Here is a 24595-nt window from a genome sequence, read left to right as displayed (position 1 = left end):
TCAAGATTTCAGTGAGATTAATCTAGATTTAAAAAATTAATCTATGCCCACCCCTAAAAAAAACACAAGACAGTGGTAAGTGATGATTTACACTGGATAAATTAGGCCTACCTGTACAAATGGTGTAATTTAGCAGCAGGTAGGCTAAAAACAATATATATACGTCCCGGGTAATCCCATACTTAAATCTGCTATGTTCAGCTACAAGTAGTAAATTTGTAAAGTAGTTAGTTTGAGGTGTATATGCTGTGGTTCTTGAAGGTGGACTGCGGCCAGATATGTTTTTTTTTTTGGCCGGAGGGGGGTTTGGGCATGAGATTTCTGGTGTGGAGGTTGGGGGGGCCCCGGTTGGTGTCTTTGCTTGGGGCCCCCAAATACCTTGAAACGGCACTGACGACAGTACAGCTTTAAAAACGCAATAAACAATAATATCTGTACTAGATAACATCTTAAGCAAAATAAGTTTCCAAACAAAATAAGGTTCACAGCTCCGTGGTTCTCGGAAGCGGAATATGTAAACAACGCGCACGAGGACGTCAAAGGGATGAATCGAAACTAGCTAGCGATGGTGCTAACGACAGCTAGCGTCGCCACAGCGGGCGGAAATTATCATACAGTTAAGCCCGCCCACTAAGAGAGAAGATATGATTGGTCAATTTTGCTGTCATTTGAAACTGGTATTGCGCTGAATTATAACTGCCAGGCCCTCTGTAAACGAACAGCGGGCATCACAGTCCTGATAGGGGGAGACACAGGCTCACAGGCTTCCACTCAACCCCTCACCTTCCAACACAGATTGAATAGACACGGGTGAATATTTTATTTGCTTATATTTTTGTAATTGTTTAGATGTCGAATGTCAAACTGTAAGTAGATAAAATAAAATTGGATAATTATATATATAATGCTTTAAGAATATTTTAGGCCCTCTGAGAGGGCGTAGAGGGCCCTGACGGTTCCCCACTGATTTCACCGAATAATACCGTACGCATCATCATTTTATACAGTATGAGTAAATTTAAACTTGGACATGAACCTTTGCATTTTGCATTTTATATTACCAAAGAATTACACGTTCGGTTCAAATGTATCTAATACTAATTACACAAAAGTTTAAATTAGGTTATACAGAAAATTAGAAGTCTCGGCACACTGTAATGGCTTTTAACAGTTGAACTTTCATGATCGTTCAATGCATGGTCATTGTCGTCTGCCTTTTGTTCTTGTTTAATCAAATCAGCCTAATGAAGCGGACTAGGAAGACAGTTGTGGTTTTCCACCCTGATCTTGCTTACACTCTAATCCTGTGCATCTGGTCATATTTTTCGAACATTATATTATAAGAGTTTCCATCCTCCACCACATCATGGCTTTGCGTGGTGGTGATGTGTAGTGGTCTTGGTTCCAGTCACATAAGATAACACATGACATGAGTCTTTTTCTGGGCATGATTGAAATGCTTAGAGCCTTTGATCGTCATTTATTTTGTTGCCTTGACACAAGCAACATGTTGTGACGGCTCAGGTCTCCTGCTCTTCTTTTCCACCCTGAGAAGAAAAATGTGATTTTCTCAATACCCTGATTCTGTTCACACCTTATATTTAAAAATCCAATTCTGGGAACTGGCATTTGCCTAGAATGAACAGGTGTGAAGTTAAAAGCAAAGAAAGTGTACTTTGTTATACATTTTTGTGATGAGCCTGTCTGTCTGTCTATAGAACTGCGATTGAGCTGAATGTGACCCTTGACCTGTAACCTTGTGATGTCATACGCAATCAGGGCAGGGTTGAGGAGAGGATTGTTTGAAGCAGGGACTTTCAGTTCGGGTAGAGAGGGGAACCTTCAAAGAAAGAGAAAAAAGAAGGGAAAATATGAAGAGAGCACTTTATCCTTTCCCACACACACACACACACACACACACACACACACACACACACACACACACACACACATCAGATGCACTGTGAGACCGTACAGAGGTATTTAGTGTAAAATGGTTAAAATGTTGAAACAGCTGAGGAAGAGCTGAGCTGTAAATCATGTCAGAGAGGCTTGAAATAGCACATTACTACTTACAGGTGTTTGTCAAACTTCTCCTAACACATACACACACACGCACACACACACATGTGCAGGAAAGTCTTTTGAACCACATGCGATAGTACTGATTTCCCTACTGAGTGTGTGTGGTCTGTCACTAGAAACAAAACATATTATACATGACATTTTGAGTCTAATTTCCTTGAACCCACACACTTCATACTGTTGCCAATTATTTACTTTGCGAAATGAAATGCTTTCAGTCTTTTAACTTATGCTTTCAGTCTGTCATTCTATTTTTACTTATACAGACGATTGGACATACATTCTTCAACAGCTGTCTATGTAAAATACACAAAAATTAAATACTTAAATGCATAGTTAAATTTGCTCAGTGGAGCTTTTTACCCTGCAAAGTAGAGAAAATATTTTGAGCAAAGTTCTTCAGAAATCATGCATTTACACCTGAAATGGCATCTCCAGCTTGAACACACCAGGCGGTCTTTGGAAAGGAAAACGTGCTCTTTCAGAACAAGTGTGTTCCGAGCCTCAAAACTTTCTAAATGTTTTTCATGGGTTTCGTGGAGGATCGTGTGATAAAAATTATACAAATGACCCCTCTCAAACAGAGGTGCTTTTTAAAGAAGCAGAGTGCAGGAGCCATAGCTCAGTTGGGCAAGTTTAAAACAACAGTGTACTTTTAAAACCACTCTGATTACATGACTTAAGCTTTACTGTAAATACATATTTATTGCTGAAGCTGAATTCTTCTCGATGCCTCAAAAAAGACAAAGAATATGTTACGTGCCAGTATGTAAGGGTTTATCATCATGTAAACAAAATACTAACAGCTTGAAAATGTTTCTTTCGATTAAGGCAGCAAGATTTCAGCTCTTAATCTCTTTTATTAAACGCAGAGATGCAAACGTTCTCTGTTTTGTTTTCCATTTTCACTCACCATTCAGATTTTCCTACCGAAAAAACAAAAAAAAGGAGTGGAGAACACCAAACTTGGTCTCTCATCACCATTTACAGCCCCACAGCGCTTAACATGGCATAGTGGACAGAGGTTGTAAAACAGCTCTTATAGCACTCCAAACATTTCTCCCAGAGAAGGTACCACTGCTGCCCCCAGGTTTCTGAACCAGCCAGGTCAGGCAGCAACGGACGCTGTGATGCTGAGCAGCTTTTATCTTACACTGTGTCCCACAATATGTTTCACTGGGTGTTATTTTCCCCCGACAGGCTGTGATCTGAGGTGGGCATACCTGGTTCAGAAAGTAATAGTCCTCAACAAGATTTTACTTAGGCTTCCTGGATTGTGTTGATTTCACTAATTTTACCTGGCTGGCACTAATTAGAAAATCTTTCTGAACCTGGAATGTCCACCTCTGGCTGCGATATAACACAATAACAGCAGTGGGATACTGCAGTGGAATTATTAAGGGATGAAGGACTTAAGGGAACATAAATAAAATGGTACGGATTAATTCATCATCACCTGGCAACAAGAATTACTAGGATTTAGGATTCTGGCTTTGGAAGGGATGCAGCTGGGACCCTGAGTGGGATCAGGATGCTACTCTTGTTTAACAGCAACGACGTCAAGGGGAAAAAAAATAAGACAAAACAACAGAACAGAATGTGCAGAAAGAAAGAAAAGGGTCTGGTCTTTAAGCCATCTTAAAAACAAAAACTAGCCATTCCTTTTTGCCATTTGTCTTTTATTTAAAGCATGTGGGTGAACAGAGGGGGGATCAGATCCAGCAGTCGCTTTGTTTGACATCATACAAACGTCTGCTTTCATTTCAGCCCGGAGACCGGGACGGGGTGGCTGCTATCAGTGGCGTCTCCGTCTGACCAATCACGGTGGCCCCCATCCACGGGTAGTCATGGAGTTCATCCACGCCGACAGTTCTGATTCCATTTTACACAGCGTTCACGTATAGACTTGAGTTTTTATATATTGCACCCCGATTCATGTTTGACCAATCAAATCTCTGTAGCATCAGAGTCTCTCGTGCAGATCATCATTAGAAGAGGTCCAGCCAGCAACCGCAGTTTGGAAGAATTCTTCAAGGAGAAAAGTTTGTAGAATCAGAACAGCTTCTGTATTTGTGTCAGACCTCAAGACACCAAAGCAGTATGTATATGTACATCCAAGTTCTTAATTTGCTTGGGTCTGAGTCTGTGTGCAAGTGTGTGTGTGTGATAGATCTTTTTGCCCACACCATGGTGGTGTGATACCACGTCCCATTGTTGCAGGCAGTGTTCTTCAGTAAAGACTACATCAGGATGTTCCAAACTTGATCCCTAGCATCTCCTGAATGTTGGGCACTCATAGCTGCCCTTAAGACCTCCCCTCGTGGGACAGCCAATCAGCTCAGGCGATCTCAGGCTTCAGACAGTGCAGGGACCCTGCAGAGAGAACAAGAGAACTGAATGAGTGTGAGAGAGGAGTGAGAGAAAAGAACGAGTGTGAGAAAGGAGTGAGAGAAAAGAACGAGTGTGAGAGGAATGAGAGAAAAGAATGAGTGTGAGAGGACTGAGAGAAAAAATGTGTGTGAGAGAGGAGTGAGATATAAGAAACAGGGATGAGAGAACAAATAACTGAAATTGTCATAATTTCAGTTCAATTTGCACCGCAATATTTATACCACTGAGTGCACTGAAAAACAAATTAGGCTAAGAAAAACAGAGAAGTATTAGTTTAATAATATTAGTTGAATCTGATGAAATGCAAACCCCAGTCTATAAACTCCCAAATGTTCCAAACACTGAGTTATTCGATGTGATTGACTTGCATTTTTCATTAAGATTTCAACTGTGGGTAACATGAAGACCTCGAGTGACTAAAGAGAAAATTTAGAGAAAATTTCCCCACATGAGATTTGTGGGGAAAACACACACAAACTCAACTACACAAATTAACATCAGAGAATATTCTAAATACGTCCTGCAAGTGATATTTTTCTGCACCGATAGACAGCTAGCCTCATATGCAAACGTCATCTCCATCTTAGCCAAATTTTACCCAGAAGCCAATGGAAAACTACTGCCTATAAGCCCATATGTACACGAGTTCTCATGAAATATCACTTTTATAGTTGATGCTTATTTTGACTTTGCTTTGGCTCTATAAATAAATGCAAAATATGCAGTTAAGTTAAGCTAGAGTAATTGAAATGAGGAGGAATGCACTTTCCAGGAACCTCAGTGAAGGGGCCATTTACAGCAGGCTTAAAGCTGTGGACGCACCACACAGACCGAGGGGGGCCCTGTGCTCCTCAACGGCCCGCTGCCGAGAGTTTCCCATGAGGCAGCGGGGCCGCGAGGATGGCGTGGTCCGAGCCTGAGCCGAGGACATCAGCGCAAAACAGTATCTCTCGCAGTCGGTGAAGCCCCGCCCACAACTGATTACCATGATTTGGATGAAAGGCACCAGGTAACTGACATCTTGTGATTCAGACATGATGCAGCCGGGCCTGCCCTGGACTTTAATAACAGACCACCATTCCCATTGAAGAGCTGCTGTAATCAATATCCTGTGTTGAATAAAGCCATGTGATAATCGATAATAACCAGTGATTCTGTTCCACTTTTTGATATGTTTGATATGGTTCTTCATAAGAGTTCAAGAGAAATCTGATCACACTCTGGTTTATATAAAAGCTAGATCTTTCTGAAACACACTCACGTCTTTGGCGACTGCAGCTCCAACCCGAGAAGCAGTCATGGCTGTCAGGGCATTGGGCCCCAGGCCATACCATGTGACATTAACCCTAATACAGTAGACCCAGTGTAGCCCACCTAACCCTGTGTGACATTAACCCTAATACAGTAGACCCAGTGTAGCCCACCTAACCCAGTTACATTAACCCTAATACAGTAGACCCAGTGTAGCCCACCTAACCCAGTTACATTAACCCTAATACAGTAGACCCAGTGTAGCCCACCTAACCCTGTGTGACATTAACCCTAATACAGTAGACCCAGTGTAGCCCACCTAACCCTGTGTGACATTAACCCTAATACAGTAGACCCAGTGTAGCCCACCTAACCCTGTGTGACATTAACCCTAATACAGTAGACCCAGTGTAGCCCACCTAACCCAGTTACATTAACCCTAATACAGTAGACCCAGTGTAGCCCACCTAACCCTGTGTGACATTAACCCTAATACAGTAGACCCAGTGTAGCCCACCTAAGCCTGTGTGACATTAACCCTAATACAGTAGACCCAGTGTAGCCCACCTAACCCAGTTACATTAACCCTAATACAGTAGACCCAGTGTAGCCCACCTAACCCAGTTACATTAACCCTAATACAGTAGACCCAGTGTAGCCCACCTAACCCTGTGTGACATTAACCCTAATACAGTAGACCCAGTGTAGCCCACCTAACCCTGTGTGACATTAACCCTAATACAGTAGACCCAGTGTAGCCCACCTAACCCTGTGTGACATTAACCCTAATACAGTAGACCCAGTGTAGCCCACCTAAGCCTGTGTGACATTAACCCTAATACAGTAGACCCAGTGTAGCCCACCTAACCCTGTGTGACATTAACCCTAATACAGTAGACCCAGTGTAGCCCACCTAACCCTGTGTGACATTAACCCTAATACAGTAGACCCAGTGTAGCCCACCTAACCCTGTGTGACATTAACCCTAATACAGTAGACCCAGTGTAGCCCACCTAAGCCTGTGTGACATTAACCCTAATACAGTAGACCCAGTGTAGCCCACCTAACCCAGTTACATTAACCCTAATACAGTAGACCCAGTGTAGCCCACCTAACCCTGTGTGACATTAACCCTAATACAGTAGACCCAGTGTAGCCCACCTAAGCCTGTGTGACATTAACCCTAATACAGTAGACCCAGTGTAGCCCACCTAACCCAGTTACATTAACCCTAATACAGTAGACCCAGTGTAGCCCACCTAACCCAGTTACATTAACCCTAATACAGTAGACCCAGTGTAGCCCACCTAACCCTGTGTGACATTAACCCTAATACAGTAGACCCAGTGTAGCCCACCTAACCCTGTGTGACATTAACCCTAATACAGTAGACCCAGTGTAGCCCACCTAACCCTGTGTGACATTAACCCTAATACAGTAGACCCAGTGTAGCCCACCTAAGCCTGTGTGACATTAACCCTAATACAGTAGACCCAGTGTAGCCCACCTAACCCTGTGTGACATTAACCCTAATACAGTAGACCCAGTGTAGCCCACCTAACCCTGTGTGACATTAACCCTAATACAGTAGACCCAGTGTAGCCCACCTAACCCTGTGTGACATTAACCCTAATACAGTAGACCCAGTGTAGCCCACCTAAGCCTGTGTGACATTAACCCTAATACAGTAGACCCAGTGTAGCCCACCTAACCCAGTTACATTAACCCTAATACAGTAGACCCAGTGTAGCCCACCTAACCCTGTGTGACATTAACCCTAATACAGTAGACCCAGTGTAGCCCACCTAAGCCTGTGTGACATTAACCCTAATACAGTAGACCCAGTGTAGCCCACCTAACCCAGTTACATTAACCCTAATACAGTAGACCCAGTGTAGCCCACCTAACCCAGTTACATTAACCCTAATACAGTAGACCCAGTGTAGCCCACCTAACCCTGTGTGACATTAACCCTAATACAGTAGACCCAGTGTAGCCCACCTAACCCTGTGTGACATTAACCCTAATACAGTAGACCCAGTGTAGCCCACCTAACCCTGTGTGACATTAACCCTAATACAGTAGACCCAGTGTAGCCCACCTAAGCCTGTGTGACATTAACCCTAATACAGTAGACCCAGTGTAGCCCACCTAACCCAGGGACATTAACCCTAATACAGTAGACCCAGTGTAGCCCATACCTAACCCTGTGTGACATTAACCCTAATACAGTAGACCCAGTGTAGCCCACCTAACCCTGTGTGACATTAACCCTAATACAGTAGACCCAGTGTAGCCCACCTAACCCAGTGTGACATTAACCCTAATACAGTAGACCCAGTGTAGCCCACCTAACCCAGGGACATTAACCCTAATACAGTAGACCCAGTGTAGCCCGTACCTAACCCTGTGTGACATTAACCCTAATACAGTAGACCCAGTGTAGCCCACCTAACCCTGTGTGACATTAACCCTAATACAGTAGACCCAAGCACACACTGTTGAGGAGGTCATCAAACTGTAGGGGTGTTAATTTGATCATTCAAAATAAAAAATCGAAAAAGGCTCTCCACCGTGCCATATTGCGATATGCCAATATCACTATGGCGATATAGCGTGTAAGTTGTTGAGTGGGGCGTGGCGAGCGATCGCCAGGAGTTGGCGAATTACTAACGCATCATGTATAAACCTAGCGTTTGACGTAACAGTCTCAGCAAGAGCAACATCCAGTTAAAATAAGTGGGGGGTCGCTGTTCCCCCACTACACACTCCCACTACACCACTGGGGGGGGACGCGTCCCCCCTGTTCGAATAACTACACCCCTGCTTCTAACATGGGCTAAAGCACAGGGTAGGCTATCAAATGACAAGAGTTTACAACTTCATCTTCAACCTTTTCAGCCCTGGCGTGAATGTTATCCTCACACGTCCCTGGATTCACCAGTTACAACTACAAAGACACCAGTGGAGGAGCTAGACTTTTTTTCAATGGGTGGCCAAAGGGTGACCAAGGTTTTATCAGAGGGGTCCATATACAAATGATGAACAAAAGGAAACACATATTTTCTCTTAAAATGACCATTTCCAGTGGGGTGGCACCAGGGGTGGCAAGGGTTCTGTTGGGGGTGGCGATTGCCACCCCTGCCCCCCCTTTGGCTCCGCCACTGAGAGACACTAGAAAAAAATCTTGTTTCTTATTTGATGTCACCGTTAACTACACAGGGCTGACTCGAACTTAATAAGCCTATCTATCTACCTATTTTCACAAGAGCTTGTGGCTAGCTCAACGCAACGCAAGCTGTAGCGAACGGCAGTAACTTTGTTTTACCGCAAAATATGAATAATGAAGAACGTTCGTATGATTGAACGCAATTTGGCCTCTATGATGATTCTGGGCGGAAATTGCTGGCGACTGTGTCATTGAAATTGCCGATTTTGGAAGTGCTGTTTGCTTATTAAGTCAATATGATAACGGCGATTTTCGCCGAAAGGTGACAGATGTTCATGCCTGCAATATACCGACAGCGTGCAGATCAAACGCCGGTACAGTACTGACCTCGTGCAGCAAGATCCCCAGAGCAGAATGGTTGCTTTGGGGCATGTGCAGGTGAGTGTGTGCTGGGGGTGGGGGGGCAGTACACGTGTTTCTAATCATGAGACTGCTAGAGGATATTATCAAACCATGAAACACGCACATATAGAAGCACTTACATACACATACATGCACATTCATAGCATAAACATTAATTCACACAAACACATGTATGGACATACATGACAACACATGACACACATATATTACGTCTGGCACATACACACACATGTACTAGTAAAGCCCTGTATTACATGTGGCACATACACACACATGTACTAGTAAAGCCCTGTATTACATGTGGCACATACACACACATGTACTAGTAAAGCCCTGTATTACATGTGGCACATACACACACATGTACTAGTAAAGCCCTGTATTACATGTGGCACATACACATACATGTACTAGTAAAGCCCTGTATTACATGTGGCACATACACACACATGTACTCGTAAAGCTCCGTCTGTCACATACACACACAAAACGGAGCCCACACTGGGACTGAAAACCAAGCAGTAACTTAATAGAAAAGGAAGATCACTGACATACAGCAATTAACTCAGTGTGCCTATTGTTGATTGGCCGAGAGGTGAGGCGAAGGGCATCACGCAAGTCTGATTGGACAGCTCGTGTGATGTCAGAGAGTGCAGAGAGAGTTTGTTATGAAGGACAAAAATGATGGGTCGACCCCCGCTGACCAAAATTAGAAACTTCAGAAGCCACAATTACAATCAAACATATGACATCTCTTTGAAGGGTAACTGCATGTCTGTTAAACATTAATGCAAACTCAAATGTCTGCCATTCCAATGTTCCAATGAAATAAAAAACCTGTGTGTGTGTGTGTGTGTGTGTGTGTGTGTGTGTGTGTGTGTGTGTGTGTGTTTGTGTGTGTGTGTGTGTGTGTGTGGACGTAACATATATGCAAAACATATATGTTCCGTTCCTTCAATAAACAGCAAAACCAAAGAGCAAAGAAAGTCTGAATCGTGAGAAACAGATTTCCACATTTGACATTTATGCACCTGTTAAAAAAGCAAAACAAAAGCAACAAAACAATTTGCGACAAAGAAAGAAGAGAGAAAACACAACTGCTGTAGGGTACGAGGAGACACGAGCACACCGAAGACATTGACCTTACTCTGCGCATAGGGATTGTACTGGTAGGTGGCGCTGTGCTCCGGGCGGTAAGGGGCCGGCGTGTAGGAGGCAGAGGGGCAGTAGGACTGGGATCCGGGCCCCAGAGGGCCAACGCTGGGCACGTGTTCCACCCGGGGAGAGCAGCCCGTGGCAGGACCCGCATCCAAGGAGCCAGAGAGCGGAGACAGGGTGTACTCACTCTGGGGCTGATGGGGAACACCTCCAGGAGCCAATAAGCCCATGACCTACAGAGGGAGAGAAAGAGAGAGAGAGAGATTTTGTTGCTGTTTTTAGTCAAATTACTATGAAAAAGTATTAGTCTTGGATGTCTGATTTCGCTTAAATAAAAATAATCCAAACACACCAATAATAGATAAGGACACTACAGCCTGATAATGTCTGATAATATCACTTCCTTTCATACTCTCCTTTGCTTTCTTTGGTCTCACACATGCACACATACGTGGACACACACACACATACACACACACACACACACACACACACACACACACACACACACACACACACACACACACACAAGAACACATATGGTTGTATCTAGGGGGATCTATGTGACCTGCAATTGATTAAAGGAGAGATAATTAAATTTAGAGATCATTTTATCTGATTCTTGGAAAAGAATCTGGCCCCAGGACCTGTGTGTATGTGTGTTTAGGGGAGAGAAAAAGAGAGAAAGAGACAGACAGGCTTCGAAAATGCTGTTTTATGTTACAGGCATGCTGTGTTGTGTTCAAATGGTTCTTATCTCTGAATACAAGTTAGTGGCAAAGGTAAAGAAAGTAATATTCTATAAACATAAATTAAATGTAATGTAGCCTGTCTCCCGACCTAATGAAAGCCCAATACAAGGCACTTCTGCCTCAGGAAATGACTCTTCAGAGAAACTAAAACTATCTCTCTCTTTCTTTCTATATCACAAACATACAATATTAAAGAAAATTTATTTATATGATCACATATACATTGATAGTCTGACCCATTTTATTCTTCCTCTCTCATAAAGCTCTACACACACACACACACACACACACACACACACACACACACACACACACACACACACACACACACACACACACACACACACACACGTGCATATGGTCTTGCTTAAACTATTTCCCCACAGATGAGTGTGGCTGGAGTTGCGTTTCTTGTGTCTCAGAAGCATTTTCTCAAAAAATTATCAGAGTTCGGAGTTGCCCGGTTTAAAGAGGAAACCTAAACCAACTGAAACCAGCAACTAAAAACAGAGAATTTCATGGAGCTCACGCCTAACAGCCTGATGGATCTACCCTGCCCCCTCTCCCTCGTTCTCTCTCTCTCACCCTCTCTCACTCCCTCTCTTTCACCCTCATTCTCCCTTTGTCCCTTTCTCTCTGTATCTATCCCCATTTCACTCTCTCTCTCTCCATCCTCTCTTTTAACTTAGAATGGTCACATAGAAAAATTCTAAAGTCTTGAAGACACTTGAAGAACTTGTACACACACACACAAACACTCACACACACACACTCACACTTAAGAACAAACAATGAGGGTGATGTATCAGGGGATGCATGCTCTCAACTGATGTGGTCCTTCAAAAATGTAAATCAGGTGGACGTTATTTATATGGACGTTCGATATATCAGTTGAACACACTTGAAAACGCTCACTAGAATGTTCACTACAATGTTCACTAGAGCACTCATTAAAACACACATTAAAACCCTCACGTTCACCACAGCGTTCACTAGAGCGCTCATTTGAACACACATTAAAGCTCTCACTAGAACGTTCACGTGTGTGTGAGATAGAGAGAGCGTGCCTGATACCTGTGAGGACAGTCTGTTATTGATAGTGGAAGTGTGGTGGCCATTGTGAGTGGCAAAGCCTTCAGAATATGCAGTATAACCATGACGACTTGACAGACAGTATGGAGCTCCACCCTCTTGATCCACCCCTCCAATCGTGTGGTGGGCTGAAGATGGGGGCAGGGACTGTGGGAGGGGCTGAGGCCTGTAGACTGGGCTGGAGTCTTGGAAAAAATACAGAAGTAATATTCGTCACTCTGCATACTATATACAAACTCCAACACTTTTGCTCAACACATGTGGTACAGTGTACAAACATGTCCTCGATGACCCTCAACACCAAACCGGGTCCTGGATTTTGGTCCTGGATTACTGGTAGCTAATTGAACAGCTGATGTAACTGTAAGGGGCATAATGTGCCTCCCAGGTGTGTTAACCATGTGGTCCAGACTTCTGCATTAACCCTTCAGTTAACTACAAGTGATGAACAATTACAGTGTAGTCTGCATAAATGAACATCTGTAGCCATTTAAAAACAGACAGTTAATTAGCATAAATTGAAATCTGGGCGTTACCCTGAGGAAGGCTGGTGGGCGGGTACTGGCTTTCTGAAAGCTGATAGGGTGAAAGATTGGACATGGCTGAGGGTGTGAATCCCCCAGGGATCAGGTGGTTAAACATCATCAGCTGATTGGCTCCTGCCTGTTTCCTCCATCGGGCTCGTCTGTTGCTAAACCAAACCTAACAGAATCAGACATAGACACTGATATTATCAACACGACTACTTTACACTAGTACACAGATGGGAATGAACAAAAGGAACATTTCTAAATGAGGCTCACAAATGGCACTAGAATACTCTCAGTATCAGATGGGTTTTGTGTGTGTGTGAGTGTGTGTGCGTGCGTATATGTGAGAGAGAGAGAGTGTGTGTGTGTGTGTGAGTGTGTGTGTGTGTGTGTGAGTGTGTGCGTGTGCGAGTTTATGTGTGTGTGTGTGAGTGTGTGTGTGTGTGTGTGAGTGTGTTTATGTGTTTATGTGTGTGTGTGTGTGTGTGTGTGTGTGTGTGTGTGTGTGTTTGTGTGAGTGTGTGTGTGCGCGCGTGTGTGTGTATGTGTGTGTGTGTGTGTGTGTGTGTGTGTGTGTGTGTGTGTGTGTGTGTGTGTACCTGCACCCTTGCCTCAGTGAGCTTGGCCCTCTGAGCGAGCTCCTCTCGTGTGTAGATGTCGGGGTAGTGTGTCCTCTCAAACACGCGCTCCAGCTCCTCCAGCTGCTGGCTGCTGAAGGTGGTGCGACTGCGACGCTGCTTACGCTTCAGAGGTAAATCTGGCTCTGACTCGACGTCTGAGCCCTCGTCAGACGCGCTGCCTATAACACACACACAAACACACACACATGCCCACATTCATAAACATCACACTCACAGCTTACATTTAAAGGTTTGCGCATGCGTGCTTTGGGTAGAAAAAATTCTAAATCCATTATGGAAACACTTGAGAATAGGCCCATACTAGTAGAGAGATGAATGACTGATGGAAGAACACACACACACACACACACACACACACACACACACACACACACACACAACACACACACACATACACAAGGGGGGACTTTGTGATTGAATGAGTTTGGTAACAGATCAGATGTGACGTTTTATAGCATGGTTTCTTTGTATTTCTGCATATGAGGTGTGTGGGGTTTGTTAGCTGCTCCCCCAAATCCAGTGTTTGTGTGTGTGTGTGTGGGTGTAAGCACATGTGTAATTGGCGGTCAGTAATTTTTGTGTCACTCTAAATAAATTCCCCGCTGAGAAAGGAGACCCTGTGTGTCACATTGTATTTATTCCCTCAAGCTATGGGAAACAACAGAGCAATAGTTTGGGGTATGACCCCCTTCTGAGAAACTGATCCTCTAAATAGAACACAATCCCTGTTACTCTGACTCGCACACACACACACACACACACACACACACACACACACACACACACACCACATTAACAATGGACGTTTATGAGTATTTCTTGGGAGCTTTGGAGCTAAATATACCCAGGAATCATGCCGTAGCACTACTTGCAATGCTGTAGTACTGCTCCCTCCGAAAAGTAGGACAGCCTTTCTCCCATCTTCTCCAATCAGCCCTCTCTGTCTTTCTCTGTCTGTCTGTCTGTCTGTCTCTCTCTCTCTCTCTCCCCCTCTCTCTCTCCCTCTCTTTGTCAAGCTGATTTGCATGCTCCATCTGTGGAATCGGTCATGGTGGTGGGGGGTTCCAGAGTGGGCCGTCACCTGCCCGTGGGGGGGACCGGAGGCAGACGTAGACAAGGAAGGAGCCATGGCCAATGGCAGCCTGGTAAACTTCCACTAATCTTCCTTCTTTCAACCTAAGGGCGACTACAGATGTGTGTATGGATGCATTCATATCAGAAAATCCAGCTGAAATGTCCATATTTAGAGGTGCAAACAGCAGAGATTTGAACCTTTACCACACACACACACACACACACACACACACAAACAAACAGTCATATTCATCTCTGGTCAGCTGTAAGCCCCGCCAACCCAGTGAATGTACAGTAGTGAAGTGAAGCCCGTGTGTCTCACTCTCCCTTTAGCAGCACGGAGCTGATGTCTGCTTTATAAACACACAGACCTCAAAGCAGCAGTGGAAGCCAGTGAGACACAGCTCTCCCACAGAGGAGGAGCAGGCCCAGTCTAACCTGCGGACATTTCAGTTCCCCAGAATCTAAACGGTGCGTACGTGTGGCACTCAGCTCTGTAAACGGTGTGGTTACTAAAAGCGCATACACATTCCGCTTTTTCTTCATCTCTCAAATTCAATTTCTTAGGCAAACACAATTCTGCTGTCCAAACCCAACAGTCTCATATACAAACCATATCTGCGGTCATAACCTTAAAACTATGGAGTCCTCACATGTACAGTGCACTCTCGGAGAAATTAAACGGTGGTAGAGTTTCGCATTCCAGCACTCTGGATTCAAAATCAAACAGGGAATCAGACAGGGAATCAGACAGGGAATCAGACAGGTAGTGTAGGGTTATGGTGCAGAAAGCCCACACACTTTCAGTGTATGTGTGTTTAGACACTTTCAGAGTGTGTGTGTTTGGACACTTTCAGAGTGTGTGTGTTTGGACACTTTCAGAGTGTGTGTGTTTGGACACTTTCAGAGTGTGTGTGTTTGGCTTTTGTTTGTTGGAATTACAGCCCATTTTTATACATATTTTACCCATTCTAAGGGAATGAAGGTAATTGGGCAGCTCAGCAGTGTTTTTTTGTCAACGCTGAGTCATCACCGTAATAGATCGCCAGAGACTTAACCAAAACATTAGACGAATCAAAATCAACTTCTTGTAAGCTTCTGCGAGAATGTCAGAAGAGACGAAGACTGCATGAAGCACAATGGAAAGGGAAACGCATGGAGAAAAATAAAGACTCGATGACCCAAAACACTCTCCTAAAACGACTCCAGGTCAGGGTGTAAAGTGCCGTGAACAGGTCATTCATCCACTGAGCATGTGTTTCACTCACTGAGGGCAGGACAGAAGCAGCCCCCCAAACAAGCAGAAATCTAGTGATATGACCGTAGAGATCACCACCAGCGAAGATCTGGGCATGTCCCTGAGTTGCATGAAGTGTGCACTGAAAATTATTTGCAGTTATGTATCATACATAAACAGTTTTTTTTTAACTGCCTTAATTTGTCATATTATTCATGGTCATCTGAAATAGGCGGGCTGCATAAACACAACAGCGATCGCTCCATCGGATAAAGACAGAAGACATTCTGCACTTTAACCTCACAGTCAGCCTTTCGTTTTTTCTAGTCGACAAACTGAAACTCATGCACAAAACACCAACTGTGTCACCGTTCAATTACTCAGACTGCCCTGACAGCAGACCGTGCCAAGGCTCTGTCCCTGTTTGACTGTTGGACCCAAAGACTGGGATCAAATCAGCAGATCCAACAGTATGCTGAAACACACACCGAAATATACAGATCCACACAGATACACACACATGCTGGTGCAGACAGACAGACAGGCAGACAGACAGGCAGACAAACAGGTGGATGGGTCCAAACAGATGAACAATGGGACAACATCCAACTGTGTGAGCCATCCTGGAAGGCTGAAGCATGAGGAGTGAGACAGGGAGTGAGAGAGGATGAGAAAGAGAAGAAGAGGGAGTGAGAGAAGGAGAGGGAGAGGGTGCTTGTGTCTCTTCTGTGCCAAGCAGGCACAAAATCCAGGAGAAAAAGTCAAGCCTCGACCATATGTGTGTGTTTATCGGCACAGAAGCGTTTGAGTAGGAAGGTGGGGGCAGTTTGTCTATCCGAGGGGCCAGTTCTGTTACCCCAGGGGACAGGTAATGAAGAGGGCTAATAGATGCTGTGACATGTGCCCCCTTAAATACACACACACACACACATTTGCACAGACACACACATGCACACACACACACACACACACACACACACACACACACACACACACACACACACACACACACACACACACACACACACACACACACACACACACACACACACAAAAGCAAAAAAATGCATTTGTTCAGGAGGGCGGGAGGCGATTCGGGGTCCTTTTCAGCTCGCGGGTGGCTGAGTGACTGCCTGAGTGTATTAAACAGTGCATAGGGCTCCAGCAGATGCCCTGCTGCAGAAAGCATGACTGACAGTTAATAGCCCATCTGCCCCACGGGCTTTTAGTCGGGAACTGGCTGGGGGGTGAGTGGGAGGGGGTGGGCACTTGACTTCCTAAAGAGCAGTCCTGACCCCTACAGCTGTCCCAAAGACACAGAGCCAGAACTGCAGCCCTCTCCTACACCCGACTCCCTGTGAATAATACCTCCTCCCTCTGTGTTTTTTTCCCCCTTGTGATTGACATTTCCTTATTTCTGAGAAATGGCCAAACAGTTTAGGACAGCCAATGAAGAAGGGAGAAGCAGAATGGATGGATGGATGAATGTTCTCTGCACCACTCATGGTCCAGTGAGGAAAATAATTAAACCAGCCGCTCACCAGCCACTGCACTGGCACAAATGTAACACTTTTGGAGAGTTTAGAGTTCCTTCACTGTGGGTTAAGTGTTAGTCTCTTAAGAGTTAGTCTCTCCCTCATCCAGGTAAACATACATTAGGTTAAAATGATCCAATCATTCATAATTTAAAATATTTAATTTAAATATTTGGAAAAAATATATATAGTATATATAATAAATATATATATATACAGTTCTTAATAACTGAGCTTTTTTCTTTCTGTAATCTCTGAAGCCATAAAGGTCGATGTGTTGATCATCATAAAGGAAGTCACATGCATGAGATGCAAGGAGCTATCCTGTCCACACACACACACACACACACACACACACACACACACACACACACACACACACACACACACACACACACACACACAAACACACTTCTGTTCCATGCACTTTTTATCAAGCAACACATTTGGAAAGTATGGTAGGAATTTATAAATTTGTCTGCGTTCTTGCATAAAACTTCAATCGAGAGAAAAAGAAGTAATAAATATGTCATATATGTCGTTTATTTAGTTAGGCTCTAACTGGGAGCTGGATACTGGCTCAGTCTCTCATGTGGTGATTTACCAAAGTGCTCCACCCAGTGCCATACTGGTTTCATTTTTGTGTTTTTATTTTAGAATTCTGGCTAGTTCTGAAGCCACATTCAGAAACCAGATCTCCTCAGCTCAACTCTAGATTGCAGTTTTGTAAAGTTATGGAAAAGGAAGTGCCTGCACAACTGTGGTCTCCACTGAATAAAAATAATATCCTTAAAAGATATTCAGTATGGTTTTAAACCCTTCATACCAATGTCTGCCTTACTGAAACTATCTTGTCCTTACCCTGTTCAACCTCAGTACTGTCTTTAATCACAACAGTCCTACTGAAAACCTTGGGGACATCGTTGGACTGTATCCCTACATTCAATAGGACAGTTCCAAACTTAAGTCTTATCTGTGTAGAAGAACCTTTTCAGATAATGTCAGCAATTGTTTTATCTCTGTAGCCACAGCTGGCTACCACTGAGTCTGCTACCATTTAATAATAGAACAACCCATCCTTTTGTTATTGTATATGCTTCCCGTGTGATGCTTCCCTCATTTTATTGTTGACAATATTAAAAAGATGGATGATCAACAAAGTTTTGTAACTAAATAAAGACAAAACAGATATTATTGTTTTTGACCCTCCCAATCACACAAAAACTCGGAAGCATTCTCACTATGCAAAGTCACATGATGAAAATCTTTAATCCTGCCCTCAGATCTGCCCTGCGAAACAGTGCTGGTTTTGGAACTCACTTTTATCAAACTCATAACAATTTCAAAAATCAAACCATTGTTTTTCAAAATATGGCAAGTTGTTGATCTACTTGTTTTAGATTAACTAGATTATAGAAATATTCTCTGAACCACTTCAGATCGGGGCTGCTGGATAAAGAACCTTCAACCTCATGCTCGCTTCCGTCACTGCGTCCCTGGTTATTACAGGATCCAGTCTAAGGGCCTTTCACTTGTTGTGAATGCTCCCCATTGGCTAGATCCAGCCCACAGTGCAGACCTGCCCCATCCTCGCACTACTAGATCTCAGAGATCTTCAGATCAGTGCCTGCTGGCTAATCCACCATCTCAGCTGAAGGGCAAAGGTGCTTTAATGGTTGCAGCCAACCTCTAAATAGTAAGAATGTCTCACCTGTTACCATTTTTAAACTGAGACAAAAAGCATACTTTTTTTTACACTAGCATTTCAAAATTTCATTCTCATTGATATCATTTATTTGAGGTATTATTATAATTATTATATTAATAATAACCAGGGATTATTATTATTATTATTATTATTGTTATTATATTAATAATAATAATAATAATAATAATAATAATAATAATAATAATAATAATAATATGTTATATTGATTTTGATCAATTATATTGGTCAGTAATGACTTTGCTTCCTGCAAAAAGCCTTGTTTATTGTGTATTTTTGAAAAGTGAATCCAATAGCTGGATACTGAAGAAATTCTCGAGCCCAAATACAGGCGAATATAATGTATTTTAGAAATAAGTGTTTACACATTGTAAGTCCTATAACAGATTCAATGTAAAATGTAATTGCCCTGTCACTTAAATTTTATAGAAAAGTGATAGAAAAAGTATCTATAAACTATTTTTATTAAGTATAAAACATGCTATAATGTCCACATCATTTAGTTTGGAAAACAAACAAATAAACAAGTTGTCCAGTTTTAGTAATTTATCAATTATCTAGTTCTGATATTTCAGTCTTATTTACTGTATAGCACTTTAAGCACAGTAATATTCAGTGTTACTGAATATGAATTTTACTTACTATAGATGCAATAAATTATTCAAAAAAAAATATTCACAATTTTTTTAATTAAAGTTAAATAAATTAATAAAAGTTTACATAGAGCCTGATACTCAGTTGAAACCTGATTACCTTTCACATCTGATTCACAGGTACAGGGATAGTGATGGTAAAATCAGGTTTTTGTAATTGTTCTGGTTTTGTGTTCAGTGTTTTTCAAATGGATGCCACATCCCTTATCATCATCATCATCACCACCATCATTGTCATCATTGTCATCATCATCATCATCATCATCAAATCCTTCATTCCAGCGATGTCCAAGTGATGGCCCTTCATACCCTTCCTGTCAATAAAACCCTTTCTGTTATTGCCCCCCCCATCTGAAGTGCCTGGGGGCTTGGAACTGAGATATAACATTCCTCAGTCTATCTGCTATCGTTTCGGGGGTTCCCCATTTAGTATTTGCCATCTCTCTTTGTCTGTCTCTCTCCCACATTCCCTCACACTTGAGTCCTGAAATGAATCAATACAAGAAATCACACCCCCAAAAACGTTTTTGGTTCTAACATTGTAACAACATCACATCACACTTCAACATCTTCAAGCGTAGACTGAAGCCTCACCTGTTTGTTGAGTACTTTAATGAGCACTAACACTGCAGATAGCACTTGTTGTCAGTGTTCTTAAATTGTATGTTTGTCTGTCTATGATTATTTGCGCTCCTTGGTATATGTTTTAATTCCTGTTTAAGTGAGCCTGTTTTAATTGACATACTAGGTAATGGCATTGATTCCTGTAGTTTAGTAGTAGTCTGGTTCAAGTGTATCTTGAATTCTGACATATCTACGCTATTATTGAAGATGTATTCTGTGAACAGACGTAAAGCACTTTGTAAGTTGCTCTGGATAAATACCCTAAATGTAAATGTAATCACACTAGTTCATGCTTGTGCGCTCTCTCTCTCTCTATATATATATATGTGTGTGTGTGTGTGTGTGTGTGTGTGTGTGTGTGTGTGCATTCTCAGAGTAAATTATGTGCTGTTGACTGCATACTCCATGGTACAACATCAACCATTCAACGTTACTAACCAAATTAAACCATTCCACTCCTAACCATATAAAAGGTTTTCACACTGAAGTGTGTTTTACTGCATTATATGGTCAAGCTATTTGAAGCTAATATATTTACAAATCATTCGTTATGTCTTTATATTTATTGCGCAAAACTATTTTTGGAACTACAATTTGGTCAAAGTCATACTGAACTATGGTCACAAATCCGTCATATAACGAACGATTGGTTTGTTTTGGAAACCACACTTTCAAGAAAACGGTGATATTTTACGAGCTTCTGCGTAGTTTGTGTGATTTATAGAGTGTGGAAGACTGAGGTCAAGTATAAGACTTCAGCCGAACCAGCAGTGCGTCGTAAATACCGAACTCAACTTGCCTGTCTGAAAACCCTCTCGACTGAGTGGAATCAGCGGACAACGTGCCATAGCGGAATTATTAAACGAATATGTCCTCCGGGGTAAACTAGAAACGGGAGAGAGAGAGGAGGGTGGGGCATGTTCGACTAGTAGATGAAAGTAAACTGAAATAAAGGCCTCGATCTAATTTGCCCGAGGATATTCCTTTCTTGGTCTTGGGGCACGAGAAGGGCAATGCGTGACGGACGGGTATTGTAGCTGCGCGCACGAGGAAGGGCGCGCGCCCATTGTGACCGGCGCTCGAGGCCAGGAACGTCTAGCTGAGGAGAACAGTGGTCCCTATTGACGCAAACGCTCTTTAATAAACTCCCAAATCAGAACCATTTAGACCATTTCGGCGGCACTACCAGAGCATTAGGGAAACCCGAAGCACATTCATGAAGATTAGTCACGCAAGGACAAGATGTTATCTCATTAGTTTATCATTACAAAGGCTGATAACGGGAAGGAGCCTATTTGTAACAGATATGTTTATTATGTTGTGTTAATAAGATGTAGCAAGCATATAGATTAACAACCAGTCAAATAAAAAGATGAGCTTTTCATTTTCAGTATACAGCCTCTAGGCCTGTCGCCTGTAACTTTCAAAATGAAACTCTAATTATCGCATTGTCGCTTTGCTTTTATCCTGTCAGAATAGTCTAAATGTAAGCAGAAACCATGAAATGGGAATATCAACAGGATAGCAATTGATCATATATATATATGCATTGCGATAAATCTAATAGTATCAAATGCAATTGTTTGCGCAGAATGTTCTTATCTAAACTGCCCCCAAAAAGTCGCAGTTTCTTCTTTGTGCGCGAGCTGCCGTCTTTTGTCCCCGTGTTGGCAAGACACAAGTTTCAATGGGCTCGCGCGCTTTTGTCACTCAAGTTCACGCCTAAGAGCCCGATTGAGCCCTCGAGCACTGTTGTGCAAATAGGTTGGCCTAATAACGTATTTGCAAGTTTGTTTAGTTTCTTTTTCTCCACATGTAGTATTGCGATAATATGGACAACACACTGTTAGGATCATTGTCTTTATCTCGTTTGGAAATAAACTATTGGCTTGCATCTGTAATAAGAATAATAACAACAATACGTGTTTTTGTTGTTGAGGATGGTGATGGCGGTAATGGTGAAGATGATGTCGTTACAGATTATTTTATTACATTATAAATGTTAATTTGTTTAAGATTAAGATTTCTCACAGAATATAAGAATAATAAGATTAACGAAATCACCGGCGAGAAAACGTAAAGCTGATAACGGCCCAGTACCAAACACGGGTTATCACCTGTTTTGAAATACTGTGACAGTTTCCCAATAGTCCACTTAAATGGCCATGTTAATAACAACTATCAAAACAACAATTCACACCAAACTGTACTTACATCTGTCACCCAGGATCCCCGCGATGCTGTGTCTGGCCCTGCGCGCGTGCTCCTCCTGTTCCCGCTTCTCCGCTTCATCTTCGCCCCCCTCTTCCTCGTCTCTCCTAACGTCGGCTCTCCCTTGCATCACCCGACTGATTGTGCTCACTTTTCCACAGAAATAAATTAGCAAGAAATAAATACACGAGTTGGAGATAAAGGTCCTTCTCGAGTTTATATATTTAAAAACGTTTAAATTGTTAAATACCATAATACACCTCTGATACAAATGGAAACTGTTTATGTTTAGTGTTTTTGCAAGTTTTTATGAATCAGTGATAAGCACTTCAAAGTTTCAAACAAATATATGAAATTGCTGAGCTATGCGCGCTCACGCGCCGGCCTACCCGACGGTGCGCTGTTCCGTTCACATATGCCCTCTCTGATCAATGCATCCCGTATTTCCCAGCTGAACATCCCGGGATTGTTCCGTTTCAATTCGTCAATGCGCTTTTCCACGTCGGGAGACGCAGTCTGTGCAAAGAAAATGACAACAATTTTGCTACTGAGATTTAAACAGAGTATACGCGAAACACAGGGGCCCAGCAGGAAGGCGTGAGAACTGCCTTGCGCTCTGGTTCAGTCCGAAGTAAACCTGTTATCCGGAGACAGATCTTGAGGGGTCGGAACCAGAACACATCGGTGCAAATCACCGAAAGCAACTTTGGATGTGCTTGTTAGCGGATGGCTCAGCTCACCTTCGGTTTACTCCCACCGACGGCTCCTGGCCGGATGGATCCGGTCTCTTGGTACCGGCACAGGATTTTGGAGACGCAGCCGTGAGACACTCGTAGCTGGCGGGAGATAACGCATGGACGGATGCCGTGATGGGCCATTTCCACTATCTTGTGCCGAATGTGGTTGGGCAACGGGCGACCATTGATGAAAACTCCTCCGAGCTGGTTCACGCGGCCCTGACCCAGAGGAGTGGAGACTGGGTGCGACAGAGGCAGAGCGAGATATAGATTAGGAAAAGACAAAATATGAGAATAAGTGACGTATAATCGACAGGCAAACATAGTTGTACATCATGCAAAACAAATAAGACGTAGCCTTCGTTTGAATCTATAAATCAATCATTTGCAGACATGTTGTTCTTGTGGCGAAAACGTCTGACCCAATTTTTTTAAGTTTCAGAGACTTGGTCAGGCAGCATCTGGTTTTGCCTTATTTAAATATCATTGTTTTCTATTTTAAAAAGCATGAGGCCTACCCAAAATTCGTGCAACAACTTATTATTTATGGTAAAATACATCCATATAAATGACATATTTAAAACATTTTAGTTTATAACTCTCACAAATTAACTATAAATAATTCAACAATAAATATTTTAATGCTCATCCAGAAACGTGATATGCCCATTTCACTAAAACATTTAATAACTTGCTACTTTTTTCCTGGAAAAGTTTTTGAACAGGTTTACCTTCCAGAGGAAACCCGCCGCGTGTGTAGTTCTGGGGCAACGCAGGGCGCATCATTCCGGGTGTAGTCCCTGTCAGAGCACGCGCTCCTCCGACGCGCTCCAGTCCCTGTCAGAGCACGCGCTACTCCAACTCTCCAGTTCCTGTCGGAGCACGCGCTCCTCCGACACACTTCAGTGTGGAAACAGGGTGCGCTGGGCTGGCAACCACTAGCTACACTGGTTTTAAAAAATCCGATCGATCTGAGATGCGAGTTTGAGGTCTTACTTACTGAGAAGGAATATGGGGTGTCCCACAGGAAAATAGTGGTCGTGGATTTGAGTGATAAAATGTTCAGGCTTCTGCTAGTCTTACTAGTAAAGATGGATCACTGTATCATATTAGAGAGAAACATAGCTACCAATGTTATAATCGCCTAGGTTTAATTTTGACGCTGTTGTTGTTACTAAAAAAGTTACGACTGAGAATGTATTCCCAAACTGGTGGAAAGATGTGATTTTAGCTATATCCTTCTATCCATTGGTGCCTACAGTTAGAAGAGTCTGATTGGACAACATAATCTAACAGCTGCACGCCG

At 42.9% G+C, this 24595-nt stretch overlaps 1 protein-coding gene across 2 annotated transcripts; it reads right to left on the bottom strand.

The window, feature by feature from the left end:
• Positions 1-3767: 3767 nt before the first annotated feature.
• pax3b (paired box 3b) lies at positions 3768-24485 on the bottom strand. Of its 2 annotated transcripts, none has more exons than XM_076977123.1 (9): positions 24021-24485; positions 23293-23528; positions 22942-23068; positions 22556-22702; positions 13451-13650; positions 12858-13023; positions 12304-12506; positions 10462-10710; positions 3768-4458 (listed from the first exon to the last, which is right to left on the bottom strand). In XM_076977123.1, exons 1-9 carry the CDS (start codon positions 24073-24075, stop codon positions 4441-4443), a joined length of 1401 nt encoding a protein of 466 aa, XP_076833238.1. In that variant the 5' UTR covers positions 24076-24485; the 3' UTR covers positions 3768-4440. The 2 variants fall into 2 exon arrangements, with proteins under 2 accessions (XP_076833238.1, XP_076833237.1); XM_076977122.1 differs by having other exon boundaries at positions 10467-10710.
• Between the last annotated feature and the right edge of the window lie 110 nt (positions 24486-24595).

Source organism: Brachyhypopomus gauderio, chromosome 16, assembly GCF_052324685.1.
Source record: "Brachyhypopomus gauderio isolate BG-103 chromosome 16, BGAUD_0.2, whole genome shotgun sequence".
Lineage (NCBI taxonomy): Eukaryota > Metazoa > Chordata > Actinopteri > Gymnotiformes > Hypopomidae > Brachyhypopomus > Brachyhypopomus gauderio.
Note: the sequence above shows the minus strand (reverse complement) of the source record. Positions and strands in the feature narration are given on the sequence as shown.